Source organism: Phodopus roborovskii, unplaced genomic scaffold (assembly GCF_943737965.1).
Source record: "Phodopus roborovskii unplaced genomic scaffold, PHOROB, whole genome shotgun sequence".
Lineage (NCBI taxonomy): Eukaryota > Metazoa > Chordata > Mammalia > Rodentia > Cricetidae > Phodopus > Phodopus roborovskii.
The window spans coordinates 11,394,428-11,410,267 of NW_026125281.1; the positions used below are offsets into that span (position 1 = coordinate 11,394,428).

The window sequence follows — 15,840 nt, forward strand, 5'->3', positions numbered from 1 at the left end:
ACTGCACTAGCCATTACTGTATCTACCAGGTATTCCAAGTCTAGTATATTTATTTGTTTAAGTTTTGTAACACAAAATGGGGCAAGTAGTGTTACAGCTTTATATAGATAAGAAAGGAGATGGGCGTGAGAAGTTTAAGTTCTGTCCATAGTTGCAAAGCGGGTAAAGGAGAAAGTCTTTGAAGCCAGCCAGTCTCTAAGCACCTTCCCTATGGCCTGGCCTGTCTGCCTGTGCTGGGCAGCACGGAAGTCAGTTGACCATGATGAGTGTGTACTGAAACACAGAAGCACAAGGCTCACTTGAAAGTCTTGCTGAGTTGACCTTGCATAGCTGGACCTAATGTTTGGATATGTGGGAAGAATGTATGTGCACAAGTGTACAGGCAGGTTTCTGTGGAGGCCGGAAGCATCTGATGCCCCCAGAGCTGGAGTTAACAGGCTGTTGTGGATACCTCACAGGGATACTGGGAACCAAACCCAGTTTCCTTCCAAGAGTAGGATGTACTCTTAACTGATGAGCCGTCTCTAGTCCCATAAAGCCAACTTAAAAAAAAAAAAAGTCTAGTTGAAGGTTTGTTACAGCCAGTTGTAAGTCTTCAGCTTTTTGTAAATTATTATGTATTAAGTTTCTCACTTTTGATTGGTAAAGCGCTGAGTGTTTTTCCTGAGAAATACTAAACTGACTGTGTGAGAATATTTGTCTTTGCCTTACTGATTCCACCTTTCCTCTTGAAGGCTTTCAAGGAGTACACAAGTGACGACATGAATGTGGCCCCTGAAGACAGGGTGTGGGTGAGAGGGTGGTTCCCGATTCTCTTTGAGTTATCATGTATCATCAATAGATGCAAATTAGATGTAAGAACCAGGTAACAATCCGTATTTGAAATTTAAGTTTTGAAGGATTTTTTTTTATTGTAATTAACTTATTATGGGTACATACAATGTACAGTTAGAGACCATAAAATTGTTTTTTATCAAACATATTAAGAATTAGACATACATGGATGGATGGATGGATGGATGGATGGATGGATGGATGGATGGATGGAGAGCGAGCTTGCCAGCCAAGCAGTGATGGTGCATACCTTTAATCCCAGCATACTCAGGAGGCAGAGGCAGGCAGATCTCTGTGAATTCCAGGCCAGCCTGGTCTACAGAGTGAGTTTCAGGACAGCCAGAGATAAATAGAGAAACTCTGTCCTGAAAAACAACAACAAAAAACCAAAACAAGAGTTAGATAAGCACATTTTAAACTATATTAATATGATTACTAGATATATTAACACAAAATGAATTACATTACTTTCCTTAAATCTTTTACTATGTTTAATACTGTAAACATTTTTTTTTTTTTTTTTAACGTTTGTTTCTATTCAGAAACTACAAAATTTCTTCCTGGTAAATGGTAGAAGCATTTTTTAAATTATTAGATATTTTGTTTTTGAGCCAGTGTCATGTAGCTCAGGCTGGCCTTGAGCTTCTGATCCGTCTGCCCCTCCCTCCCAAGTACTTATGCTTATAGAAGCTATATTGGCAAAAAGAAATTTGTAAATGAATAGTCTTAAATTTTAACAAATTGCTAAGAGGTCCTCTGTGAAAGAGTCTGCCACATGGAAGTATAAAGTCAAATGTTTCATAATGTTAAGGATATTGCTAAATTTTATGAGAAACCTATGTAGTCTGAGTCCTACTTTGGATTATAGCCGATTTCCTCAAAATTTGTTATAACAAATACAGCTATAAAAGTGAAAAGTTCCTTAGGAAGTCTTTAAATTTCAGGTTTTAGAGCTTAAAAGCTTGTCAGAATGATCTCTGGGTGATTTACTTGTTCATTACACATTGACTGTTTGCTTGAGTTATTAGTACTGCCTAGAATATAGCAAGAACCCGGAGACATGGAGACTGTTTCCTTCATGGAAACCAGGCCTTGGTGGATTGGTTAGTAGACCCTTTGTATGGGGACAGTATGTGAGCAGAGTTCATAGTGGTAGCTGAATGTCCCCATACCCTTTGAAAGGGTTTTTTCAGGCAGCATTTTTCTTTGTTCTTAGACTATAGTTCTGCAAAATTGATATTTACTCAAATGATGGCTTGAGTCTATACTTGTGTCTTAGTCGGTGTCCTGTTGCTCTGAATGACAGACACCATGACCACAGCAACTCTGGTAAAGGAAAACATTTAAACTGGTACTGGCTTACAGTTCAGAAGTTTGATCCATTATGTCATGGAGGGAAGCATGGCAACATGCAGGCAGACTTGTTGCTGGAGAGGGAGCTGAGAGCTCTACATTCAGATGGGCACACCTCCTAATCCCTATCAAGTAGCTGCACTCCCTAATGACCAGCATTCCATTATAGGAGCCTACAAAGCCATTCCTATTCAAGCCTTTACAAATTCCATGTAGTTTTTAACAAGTAGGGTGGTATGAGTGGGAACAGAAAAGCAAGCAAACTGCGGTCAACGCCTTTGGAGTGTTTATTTTCTGAATGATGTACCCTAAAGGAACCTGTTATTTTATAGCTTACATTGCTCTGTAGTCAGTGTGCACCAACAACCAGTATGAACTTCCTTGTTTAGTAGCTTCATGAACTTGGAAAGCGTTCTTAGGACATTTCACTTCTTCGCATCCCAGCTTTCCTAAGTGTGCTCTGTTATTTAGGGGCCTAACAGTCATGTTTGAGATAATGAAGACCTATGGCCACACTTACGAGAAGCACTGGTGGCAGGACTTGTTTAGAATTGTTTTCAGAATCTTTGACAATATGAAACTGCCAGAGCAGCAGACAGAGGTAAGACAATACATGTTCTTTAGCATAAAGTTGTCACTCATTGTGCTTCAGGGTTCTCAATTAAATACATTGAACATAAGAGTCCCTAGAATATGTTTCTTCAGTACAAGAGAAATAATATTTTCTTTCATTAGCATTTGGATATAGGACTGAATTAATGATTTAATAAGTATTTTCATTGCTTTTGTGAAACTGTCAACTTCTCTTCCATATTTTGTTATAGTCATAACTAAGAAGCACCAGTAGCTTTCATTAGTATTAGATGCTGAATTCTTATTCAGTAAAGAATATAAAGGAAAATTAGTTTTATTTATTCTGATTTCTTTTACTATAAACCACTTAGAGTATGTATTTCGGGCTCTGTGGCTAGAAAGCGTTGTTTTCTGTCTCTGTCCTATATAGCAATAGTAAATGGAGACTTTGTAATTATCTTTAATGTCACTTAGGAAAGGAGATTTGAGACAGGGTCTAGTGGTTGATGGACAGCATAACCTTCATTTCATGATCCCCTTTCCCTGCAGAAAGCCGAATGGATGACAACAACTTGCAATCATGCCCTTTATGCAATATGTGATGTATTCACCCAGTATTTAGAAGTTCTTAGTGATGTACTTTTGGATGATATTTTTGCCCAGCTATACTGGTGTGTGCAACAAGGTAGGTCTGTACTAGCTATGTTAACACCAAATGTGACATGGGACACTGGGAACATGTAAATGAATTTTCTTTTCTTTTCTAGATAATGAGCAGTTAGCGCGATCTGGTACGAACTGCTTAGAAAATGTGGTAATTCTGAATGGTGAAAAGTTTACTCTAGAAATCTGGGATAAAACGTGTAACTGCACCCTGGATATCTTCAAAACCACAATTCCACATGCGTAAGATTTTATGCAGGTCTACTTTATATTTGTATATTGCCTGGGTTTAAAAGTGAGTAATGAGTAAACTGTAAAAATTACATCAAGTCAGTTATTTGTAAATCTAAATCTTTAGTGTAGTTTTCTGATGTTTGGGTCACAATGTGATGACTAATGGTTTTATAAGGTTTTATTTGGATATCACATCAGATGATAGTTGAGTCAGAGAAAGAGAGCCTTCCATCTGCCATGATTATGTCAGTAACAATAGATTCATTAATCTAGAGAAAATCTATTTGTATACTACTCTGTACACTAAATTGTTGACATTCTGCAAGGAATGAGTTATGAATAGTTTTTGATCAGTAAAGAAACCTATATGCATTTCATAGGCTAGACTGGAATGCATGCCCAGCACAGCCCTGGGACTCCTGATTTGTACAGTAAGTCTGCAGATGGACTCTTCTTAGAAAGATGAAGGACACCCAGTGCTGATAAAAAGCCATATGAAAATTGCCAGCTTTTCATATTTTTAACCTTTATTCTGTTTTGTAACATGAATTAAATCTGATTTGTGTTCTTATAATAGTCTTATAAATAGAAAGTAAAACACAAACACACTACAAGAGTGGTCTGTGCTGAAAGATGCACAGGGGTCTGCTTCCAGTTCCTCAGGACGTTTTCAGTCTTTGCTGGAGCAGAATGAGCAGTGTCCTGTATCTGAGCCTGTATCAGAATGAATTCTTACCTTGTAGCTCTCACTACTCCCCCACAACCCCATGAGCTCTTTATATAAATCTACTGGCTACATGCTATTTTTAATTACTTAACAGAAGGGATCTGTTTCCAGCTTCTCTTTATTGAAGTGACACTGTTTGTTAGCATCCTTCTGCCTAGACTCCAGAGCTTATGCTTTTCAGAAAGGAAAATTTGATCTTAATTGTATTTCTTCTGTAAGCTCCTAATTCAGAGATGGCAAGTTAATTTCTGTTTGGGACCTTGTTCACCTAATTCTGCTACCTTTAAAAAGAAAAAAAAAAAAAAAATAGAATCTAAAGAGTTTTATGAATTTTTTTTTTTAAATAGGGTTTTTTGAAAAGTGTCAGACTTAAAATGAGCTTTTTTGGGCGTGATATTTAAGACATTGATATTTAGAAGAAGTAAGTTTTAAATCTGTGGCACTTCAGAAAGTATATTTTATGTTTTTGGTTGTGAACCTAGCCTTTAATGGCTGAGCCATCTCTCCAGCCCCAGAAAGTCTATTTTATTATAAAACTATTATCCTTATAACCATATTAAGGGCTGAATATTTTGTGGAATTACATCCTTTAAAATTTTTACTAAATGGACCTCAGAGAACTTTCTTAATGCCATTTAAAAACGTTGCACGTGACATGACTCTGCTGTGACCCCAATGGCTGGTTTTTGTTTTGGTGTCTTAAAGGCTCCTGACATGGCGTCCTTCTTCAGGAGAGACTGCTCCCCCATCCCCATCCCCTGTGAGTGAAAAGCAGTTGGTAAGTAAAGCCTATTTGAAACTGTGGCCCAAGCTCTGTGTGTCAGTGTTCCTGTTGGATTACAGAATACCTGGTCCTAGGTAGTGTAGAATAACCTCGGGGCTGCTCATGTGGACCATAGCTGCAGAGTGAGCGTCAGTGTCTGAGGGAGGCTGCCCGTTGCTTCCACACTGCTGTCACACTCTTACATGACAGACGGCAGAGGGCTGGCGGGAAGAGTCCCTAATGCTTCCACTCCTTTGTAGTAAGGTACCACCCTGTCCATAGGGCACCTCCCCCACACAAGTGCCCCCTTAGGACTGTTCATAAAGGGTAAGTTTGAGCATGAATTTTGTTTGAGTTTCACACATGCACTAAAGACTGACACATAAGAATGTTGGATACAAACATTTGAACTCTAGCACTGCAACACACTCTTTTTAAAAGACGGTGTTTCTTGTGTGAAATTCTCAGATTAAAACTCCTACTTCAACCCTACCTAGTGGTAGGCATCCTTCCATTTGTTTCCTATACGTTTACAAGTAGTTACTATTATATGTAATTAAAATATTTTCAAATGTCAGTACTATTTAGCATATCCAGGCACTATTTTCAGTTATGAAGAATTTCTCTTTACCTAGCATTCAAAAATTTCTAAAATACAAATAAATTTTCAACCCTCATGTTGTAACCCAGTTTAGGTAATGCTGTAAGTATTCCTATATGTTAATTTTATTTAATTTTTTTAATTTTTTTAAGTCATAATGGTCAAATAAATACTCTGCTAGACTAAAACAGTTTTTTACTTAAAGCTGCTTATGTATTAAAAAACCTGCTTAGGTCATTACAGCTCATAAAAATAATAATATGTGTAGCAGGAGGTTCTTATCCCACCATCAGCCCCAAATGAACACACAGAGACACTGTATTAATTATAAACTGTTGGCCTGTGGCTAGGGCTCTTATTGGCTAGTTCTGTCTAAATTACTAATGTATAACTACCAAACTATGTACTTCTACCTGGCCCTATCATACCAGAGAGCCCTGGAGCAATCTGTCCTCCTGGTCTCCACATGGCCACTCTTCCCAGCACCTCTCTGCCTACCTTTCCCAGAATTCTCCTCGTCTCCTAGCCCTGCCTACCTTCCTGCCTCTGTGGGCCAAGCAGTGTTTTATTCATCAGCCAATAAGAGAAACATATAGAGAAGAACATCCCCCATCAAATATGGCTCTGTAATGTAGAGTGCTTTATTGCTTAAATGTTTTCATGGGAGTAGAGAGAGGCTCGGTGTTTGAGAGCAGGAACCGCGGCTGCCGAGGCCCTGAGTTCGTAGCTCCAGCTCTAGGGATCCAACACCCTTTTCTGGCCTCTGGGCATCTGCACTCATGAATAGGTAGTTACACACATACACATAATTAAAAATAAATCTTAAAAATGTTTTCATACTTAATTCCCCTATCCTAAATATACATATTGTTCTCCGATTTTTTCCAGAACTGGAAATGACAGGTCACAAACTATGTTTTCATTTGACGTGATGCCAGTTAAAATCTTAGCTTTGCACTGTCCTGGAACACAAGCCAGGGGAGGCTTCACTGTAGAGAACAGCACAGCGCTCACCCGAAAGCAAGCCGGCTTCTGTCTGCTCAGCTGCACACTGCTGTCTCTTAAGTAAAGCAGGGGAGGAGTGTCAGCTAAGCTAACCCTTTAGCTGTGTGACTCCATGCCCAAGCTTCACACACACGCACACACACACACACACCACACCACACCACACACAATTCTCCACCTTTGAGGTAACTGTCCGGAGGAGAAGAGCCCTGCTCAGGCATTAAGTCTTCCCTGCACCTGGCTTGCTTTCACAGCTCAGGTCAGACCATGTTGGACCTGTGCCTGGCTTCTCTTGGTGACACCACACTCCTGTTGAGTCATTCCCATACAGACCCTTCCAGTCCTTGGTACCCCGACAGATGGAATTTCCCTCCATTTTGACTCAATGTGAACTGTAGATCTGGAGAATACACATGGATAGTGCTGACTAGTTTTTAGTTTTGTGTGCATCACAAAATCGAATTTCTATTGTAGCACATGGGTAGTATCAGACCTGAGCTCACAGAGGGACGGAAAGAGAGCCCTTGTAGGATTGTTTTGCTTTTTTAGTTTTCTTGGGGGGGGGGATTGCTATGTTTTTGAGGCAGGGTTTCTTTATGCAGCCTTTGCTGTCCTGAAACTAGTTCTATAAATCAGGCTGTCCTCAAATTCACAGAGATCCGCCTGCCTCTACTTCCTGAGTACTGGGATCAAAAGCATGCCCCTCCACCACCTGGCCTGGGTTTGGGTTTTGTGAGATGTTTCACTTTCTGCTGGCTTCAGATTTACAACATTCCCCCTGTATAAACCCTCAGCCATTGTCTTATACATATAAGACTTGATGTCTTTTTCATGGATAACATCTGAATTTTATAATTTTTAAAAGCTAATAAGATAGAAAGTATATTCCTCCTTGCAATATGCTTAACAATGAATTTATCTTACTAGGATACAATATCACAGAGGTCTGTAGATATACATGATTCTGTTCAACCAAGATCTTCAGACAACAGACAGCAGGCACCATTGGTCTCTGTTTCTACGATGAATGAAGAAATTAGCAAAGTGAAATCTACAGCAAGTGAGTTGTTTCTCTCAATAAAAACAAATTGCACTTCTGTAGGTAAGAGTGGCTTTTTTATATAGTTTTGTGGGGGCAGGATCAAGGTAGGGTTTCTCTGTGAAACAGTTCTGGCTATCTTGGAACTCACTCACAGAGATCCACCTGCTTCTGCCTCCTGAGTGCTGAAATTAAAAGTGTGCACCACTGCCCAATTGTTACTCTTAGTTATAATACGCATATGTTATAATTGGTTTCGGGATAACTTTTTACTCTGTCTACCCCAGTGTGGACATCTCTGACAGATGGTCTCTAATTTTAAGAATTTCACTCACATCTACAATATTGGTTAATCACAGTGCCTTTGGCTAATGTTTGTTTTGGGTGCATGGGCCTTCCTTCTTTATCTCTCTACATTCAAGCCCCATTTTCTGTCTGCTGTGAAAGGTGGGAAGTTGCGTGTCTTCCTCTACCTCTGTGCCTGGGAATTTAGTAAAAGTCCCGGTGCCCGGGCTCCCAGCTCAGAGGATCTATCTTTCTGCAATGCCACCCACCCAGTGTCTCCACGGACCACCTTCAGATTCTCCATCACCTTTGCCCAAAAATGGGACACTCTCTGACTTTTTAATGTTAGTTCAGTTTTGTTTGTTGAAAGCAAATAATACATAGGGCAAGACTATTATCTCTTTAGAAAAAAGATAGCTTTAAGTCCTTTATAAAACTTGAGTCTGTAGCCAGTAAGATGGCTCAGCAGGTGAAAGGCAATTGCCACCATGCCTGATGCCGGAAGCTGAATCCATGGGAACTCTATGATTGGAGGAGAGAATTATGTCTTAAAAGTTGCCCTCTGGTTTCCACCTGCAAACACACACATGTACATGTTTATTGTACATGTACAATAAACACAAATAAATAATAAATTTTATTGAGACTGTATTCACAGAACAGTGATTATTTGCAAACACAGAACCGAGTTGCATTTAGTATATTCAGAATGTTCTGCAGACAACATCTGTGACTAGTTATTCTCACCTTCTCCCGCTCATGGCATCCACTGTTTTGCTTTCTGTGTCTAGGCTCTTCTGTGGGTTTTACATGGATGAAATCATACAATATGTGATCTTGAGATGCATCATAGTATGAATCAGTAACTTACTCCTTTTTATTACTGAGTTAGCAATCCTCTGTATATGTGTACGCAACACACATACTGAGTTTCCCACTCAGACCCTGATAGACGTTGAGTTTGTGCCGCTTCGATTATGAGCAGGACCAGTGGGAATGTTTGTGCTCAAGCAGTTTGAACACCTGTCTTTCAGGTCTTCTGTAAATGTACCTAGAAGTAGAATTACGTGGGCCCTATGCTAATTCTTTATAACATCTAAGGAACCATGAAGCTGTTCGTGTAGTAACACCAGTTTACAGCCCTACTAGGAGTCACAGTGCAGCCTCATCTGCCAAAACCGCTTACTGTCTGGGCACCACTCAGAACTCTCCCAGCACCCAGATGAAACCATTTTTCCTTAAAAACCTTCTGGGGCCCAGGTGCTACCAAGAGGTCTGGGATGCTCTGGCTAATAAAATGAATGAAGGGCTGGGCTGGAGAGATGGCTCAGCCATTAAAGGCTAGGCTCACAACCAAAAACATAAAATAAATGAAGGGGTGAGGATGTGCAGTGGTGGCTATCGCTTAACAAGAGTTGATGAAAGAGACCTTGGGAGGAGCAAGTGGTCTTTATGTTGTTTTTAACTTGTCTGCAACCATCTGAACCACACACCATATAGAGCAGCATTTCTTTAAAAAAAAAAAAAAAAAATCTGTATAGGAAATTTTGAAATGTCTCAGAAAGTAATTTGCAAAAGTTGGTGCCAGGAAAGGAGTTTTGTAGTAAAAGCTTTTTGTATTAGAAAGAAACTAAGGGATTGTAAGTTGGCAACTACTGGAATCATTGCCCTAAGACTGATAATAAGCAGCTCCTCTTGGGCATCTGTTGCCATCAGAACAGGACCAGGTGTGGCCTGCTGTCTGGCTGTCCCTTTGCCTGCGTGGCCCACATCTGTATTGCCTGTGCTGGTGACTGAGTCCTCTCTTGTCTTCTGCCTCCGCCCTGTCTAACTGCATGGTCATTGAAAAGGAGCATTCTCCTGTGATGTGTCCAAGCAGGCTGGTAGACTAAGCAGTGTTGTTTGTCTTAGCTGTGCCGTGGAAGGCTGCATGGGGAATGCTTCTGAAATTGTTGTTTAGTGGCAGTGTCCTTGACCTACATGTTTACAACTCACTCACTTACTGGTAGATCAATTGAAAACAAGCATTAGTTTAATCTGCAAGCACACACGTGGACCGAGATCAACCTGCCATATAGCTAAACCCACTATGACATGGTTTACTTAGAACCCCAGCTCTCCATCCCATTTTCTGTTTGATGCTGATGTGGTTCCTGTGGTCTCCTGGTACTGGTTTTCATTTTATTTTCAAGGAGTACTCTTGGGCATCAGTAAAGGCTACTTCTTTCAATAATAATCTGAATTGAAAGTAGCCAATTTGAATATGTACATTGTTCGAATAAATTTCCATTATTTAAGAAATTACTTTCCTAAACGTTTCATGGATACAAAGTTAACTTTAGCAAGTGGTATCTATGAGCAAAGGATGTCTTCTTCAGTGTGAGATGTGTAGATGACCTTCATACATAGTAATGTTTCCTTAGCATTATAATGTCATGGAAATTATAAAGGATTTAAAATAATGTTTGTTTGCATGTGCGTTGGGGGGGTTTCCTCACAGAATTCCCAGAACAAAAACTGTTTGCTGCCCTGTTGATTAAATGTGTTGTGCAGCTGGAACTCATCCAGACCATCGACAACATTGTGTTCTTCCCAGCCACAAGTAAGAAGGAGGACGCAGAGAACTTAGCTGCAGCCCAGGTAAGGGGCTGTGAGGACCAGCAGCTTGCCTTTGAGAGGAGGGAGGCAGCTGCAGGTTCTGGCCTCAGACGATAGTCAGGCTAGAGATGTCATTTGGAACACCTTCCTGTAGCTGCCATTCCTAACCCTGAGCCTCGACGATGTCAGGAGGTATAAGAGTGGCCATGATGGAGAGGGAGGGACAGGAAGTGAGTTCTGGGCTACCACAGTTCCTGGTGGCAAAGGCAGTTAGTAGGGACTCCATAGAAATCAAGGAGGCATGAAGAGAAGCAAGGTCAGGTCACAGCGGAAGTCAAATAAAATGTTGTTTTAAGAATTGACCAGGTACTCTAGATGGGTCATGTTACGTTGATAGTTCACAGGACTTCAGAAGCTTGACATTGAATTCAGTTTAACACTTGCCAAAAGCCTAGGTATAGAGGTGTAAGAGGAGGAGTTGGAGACTGTATAATGTTAACTCTTAAGTTTTGCTGTAAAGAGGTCTAAGGAATGAGTAGTAGCTGCAGGAGCGTGAGGGAGTCATGAACGGGCTTGCTTTGTCCCAGGTTGGCGAAGTGTGAACGTGCTTATTGATGAGAGCTTCCCACCAGAGATAAAAGCCAGAGTGGAAGGGGGATAGGTACAGTCAGTACTTCTGGGTGTCCGCGGACTGAAGCCGACTGGGGTTACATTAAATAGTCCGCTTGTGATAGAGGGGTGGGCAAAGGATACACAGTCTAGAAAAGGTTTGTGCATTGGGGAGGAGGAGTTTGTTGAGAAGAAAATGCCACACCCCGTGAGGCTGGGAAGAACCCTTTTAAACACAGGGTATGTGAGAACTTTGCTGGCCACCGAGGAGCATGGAGAAACGTGGGGACCCCGAGCCTGTTGCCCTCAGTCCTGTCACCTTTATGGGTGCAATCACACAGGAGGCAGTTTCCATCGAATTACGAGAAAAAGAACGAATCCTGTAGTTCACACCATCATTCAGAGATGCAAAGCTTCTTGAGAAGAGAAGTGCCACAAGGTGGCCAATGCCCACAGGCCTGGGAGAGCCAGAGCCTGGTGTTGGGGTCGACGGTGTTCCAGGAAGGTTCTGAGATAGTGGGTGCTGGTACCAGATGCTTAAAAGAAGGCAGATGTTTTCTACTTTGTTAAGATAGAGATTTGCTCATGTCTTGGATAGGAAGTGGGAGCTAAAGAGATGGCTCACAGGCAAAGAGCACCCAGTTTGAGTCTCAGCACTCCCCCACAGTTCATAGCTTCCTGTGGCTCTGATTTCAGGCGATTGCCAAACTCTCCTACGGCCTATGTGCACCTGCGGACACATGGTGCACACGCAGATAAGCAGGCATACATGTATACGTAAATACTAAAAGGAACGGGGTTGGGGGGGGGTGTTGAGGTTTAAGTTTACTAAAACTGGTCTAAGTGTGTATTGTTTTGTTTTCCAAAGAGAGATGCAGTAGACTTTGATGTTCGAGTGGATACTCAAGACCAAGGAATGTACCGCTTTTTAACATCACAACAGCTTTTTAAGCTGCTGGACTGCTTATTAGAGTCACATAGATTTGCAAAAGCATTTAATTCCAACAATGAACAGAGGACTGCTCTGTGGAAAGCAGGTAAGCTATCCCATGTCTCAGGGTGTCACTGAGAACACACTGACATTGTGCTTGTCGGATCTTCCTGAGTGAGCCTAAGGGCCAGGGAGAATAAATAACTTAGCACCCAGGCCTCCTGTCAGCTGGGAGCCAGGTAACCACCTGAGTGCATGCACCCACACTCGGGCCCCGCTGGTAACTGGCTGACGGTGCTTTCCTCTGATGAGACCGTGCTGACTGGCTCTGTATTGCCAGCTGATACAATACAGACTCCTTGTTTGAGAGACACCGGCAGTGCGGGCCCCACATGGGTCTGCCATCCCTCAAAACCAAAAGGAGTGATCGTAGGTGAGGACACTGGATTTGAACTTAAAATAAGCTTTGTATAAATTAGTGACATTTCTATATTTAAGACATGGCTGTCCGTACCTATTCATAGGTGAGAGTCCTGAGAACATAACCAGAAAAAGGAAGAAGGAGGCTGTTGGCCAGTTAGCCTCAGCCTCTGCATCCACCCCAAGCGCACTGGCTTCTCCGCCCTTTCATGTCTCTGGCTCACAGACAGACCCTCCCTCCCTCCCCCTGTGGTTATGAGCCCTGCCATGGGCAAGCTCTGCACCTGCTGTTTTGCCTGCAGAGCTCCAGGTGTAAGCCTTTAGGCGTGTTGGCTTTCCCAACTGTTTTTCTATCTAGAGGGTCTAGAGCAGTGGTTCTCAACCTTCCGAATGCTGGGACCCTCCCTTTAATACAGTTCATATCGTGGTTACCCAACCATAAAGTTGTTTTCATTGCTACTTCATAGCTGTAACTTTGCTGCTGTTAAGATTTGTAAGGTAAACATGCGACTCCAGATGGGCGCTGACCTGTGGGTTGAGAACCGCTGGTCTCTAGGGTCTGCATGTGGGTTGAGAACCGCTGGTCTCTAGGGTCTGCTTTGTAAGCAGCCAGTGCTGAACACAGGCAGGATCTGCTTCCCCACAGGCTGTTTGACCTTGTTATAAGATGCCTTCCCAGTCTAACTCCAGAAACTTCCCCTTCTACAGGCTTCAAAGGCAAGTCCAAGCCCAATCTTCTAAAACAGGAGACGAGCAGCCTGGCCTGTGGGCTGCGCATTCTCTTCAGGATGTACATGGACGAGAGCAGAGTCAGTGCCTGGGAAGAGGTCCAGCAGAGGCTTCTGAAGTAAGGCTGGTGGCTGGTAGCTATGTGCACTGTGAAAGGGACAGTAGTGACAGCAAGCAGGTAGCTGCTGAACCTTTAGAATCTGGAAGCCCCACTACCCAGATCAGTGTGAAAACTAAGCCACCTTCCAGGCCACTCAGTGCCTTTCCCCGCAGCATACGTGGCATCCCTGTGCTACACAGGCTGTCTGTGAGCTCCTGTTGCTTCCTGAGCCCAGCTGGCAGCATCTGAGCAGGTCACGTCTGACGTACAGGACAAGGGGCATCCTCCCCGCTCAGAAATGTGATGATAGTCCTTCCAATGCCATAAGATAGGCCTTTCTTAGAAAGCAGTTGTGCTGTCTGGAACTCTGGTTCCAGAAGGACACCTATGGCAAAACACCAAAGCACATAAAATAACATTAAATACAAAAAAACTTAAGAAAGCACTTGTGAATGTGGCAGGCTGCCTTGTCCTCCTGCATTTTTTTTTTTTTTTTTATCAAAAAAGTATTTGGAGTTTTGTTATTATTACTTCTAGGTTTGAGACAGGGTTTCTTTGTGTAGCTCTAGCTGTTCTGGAACTCACTATGTAGAACCATGCTGGCCTTGAACTAACAGAGATCCTCCTGCCTCTGCCTCCTGAGTGCTGGGATTAAAGGTGTGCACCATTACCACCTTGCTGGAGTTTGACTAGTTGAATTTGTTTCATTCTGTTTTACTCCGTGATAAGTAAATGTAGCTTCGCAGACTGGCAGTTATTTAGAAGAAAGACTGCTCATGCATGGCCCATTCCTGTCCCGAGAGGAATGGTTCAACGCATCTCAAAAATCATTATTCCAGTCTCCGGTTTTATGGACAGACCTAGTCAGGTGCAGGACAGGCTGAGCCTCATAGTCAGTGAGGGAAAAGCCTCCAGTTCCTGCCAGCGGCCTGCACACCCACTATCTATCCATCCCTCGGACACTCTAACGGGGAGGAAATGGAGAAGGGGTGGTTCCCAGGGGGCTCTAGTGCTTCCCTTCTTCCTAATCTGGAAAACGTGTCTCGGTGCTCCAGTTAATGAAAACAAATAGAAACTAGCCAGTTCAGCGGCAGTTAACATTCACCACCGTCTTTTGCCTTCAGTTGTCTGTGAATGCAGGCTGGTAGGGTAGCCCTCGGTATGTGAAAGCTAGCCCTCTCTTTTGCAGCGTCTGCAGTGAAGCGCTGAGTTACTTCCTCACGCTCACGTCCGAAAGTCACCGCGAAGCCTGGACTAACTTACTTTTGTTGTTCCTGACTAAAGTTCTGAAGATCAGTGATAACAGGGTAAGTATGAGGCTTCCTGTCCCTCCCTGTCCCTACAGTTGAGGTAGAGCCACGCAGGGGCCTAGGCTATGCTACAGCAAACCAAGCTGTGCAGACTTAAATGAGTGCATTGAGAGGAGGAATTAGAATCCCATCAGATACTGACACGCACCTCAACACTGAAACCCTCAGTGTGACCACTGGAGGTCCTAGAACTCCTCCAGCCTACAGTGTGGCCCTGCCCTGAGCCTGTGTTCCAGGCTGCATCCGGCCTTTGGGATATTTAGTAGCTCCAGGTGACCAGAGTGAATAATTTAGGCCAGTAAAATTAAAACTTATCAAATTCAAATGTGTAGATGCATACATTTACATAAGCAAATATATTTTATTGCAACTTCAAAATTGTGCAGTTCAGTTTTTTTAAAGCAACTTACACATTAGGAAATTTGTTGCTATGAGCCCTAACTTTCAAATGCTGTGAGTGACCTGATAGTTGACACTTTAAACTAGCATATGAGAGCCTGTGGGGCAGCAGGGCCGCTCAGGGTCCCTGGGCCACATGAGGCCTGGAGTGTGTGTCTGCTTTCTGGCCACAGGGAGCTTACAGGACTGCTTCTCTGTATCTGGTGCAGTGTGGGAGAGCATGAAGAAGAGAAAAGAGCAAACCTGAGTTCAGAGAGGAAGGAATTAAAGCAAAAACTAGTTCAAGTATTGGAACTGTAAAAGTGGGATGTCTTGTTGCAGTTGGTAGAAGTCAGGGTTATCTAGAGAAATGAGAGGGGGAGGGAGGGGAGAGAGAGGGGGGTGAGGGGGGAGAGGGAGGGGTGATTATTAGAATGGCTTATAGGTTGTGGATGGTCCAGTAGTGGCTCTCTATCTACAGAAAGGCATGTGGGCTGTCACCAGATGTGGCCCATCCACCTCAAATAATCTGGCCATTTTGAAATGCCTCATGGATTGAGTTTTAGTTGGTTCCAGATGTGGTAAGGTTGGCAACCAAGATTCACAGTGCTAGGTAGAATCTTCCCTTAAAACTTGAATTTAAAGATGCAACTTAACTCATATATAATAAAAACTCAGTTTCCCTCCC

General features: G+C 42.6%; 1 protein-coding gene across 1 annotated transcript in view; it reads left to right on the plus strand.

The window, feature by feature from the left end:
• The window catches only part of Arfgef1 (ADP ribosylation factor guanine nucleotide exchange factor 1), a 77,678-nt gene that overhangs the window by 60,171 nt on the left and 1,667 nt on the right, over nucleotides 1-15,840 (plus strand). Inside the window, exons 29-38 of the mRNA XM_051197066.1 lie at nucleotides 735-865; nucleotides 2,659-2,788; nucleotides 3,310-3,445; nucleotides 3,528-3,666; nucleotides 5,090-5,162; nucleotides 7,681-7,813; nucleotides 10,578-10,717; nucleotides 12,153-12,321; nucleotides 13,344-13,482; nucleotides 14,654-14,771. Coding sequence (XP_051053023.1) covers nucleotides 735-865; nucleotides 2,659-2,788; nucleotides 3,310-3,445; nucleotides 3,528-3,666; nucleotides 5,090-5,162; nucleotides 7,681-7,813; nucleotides 10,578-10,717; nucleotides 12,153-12,321; nucleotides 13,344-13,482; nucleotides 14,654-14,771 — 1,308 coding nt within the window. The remainder of the gene's footprint in view (nucleotides 1-734; nucleotides 866-2,658; nucleotides 2,789-3,309; nucleotides 3,446-3,527; nucleotides 3,667-5,089; nucleotides 5,163-7,680; nucleotides 7,814-10,577; nucleotides 10,718-12,152; nucleotides 12,322-13,343; nucleotides 13,483-14,653; nucleotides 14,772-15,840) is intronic.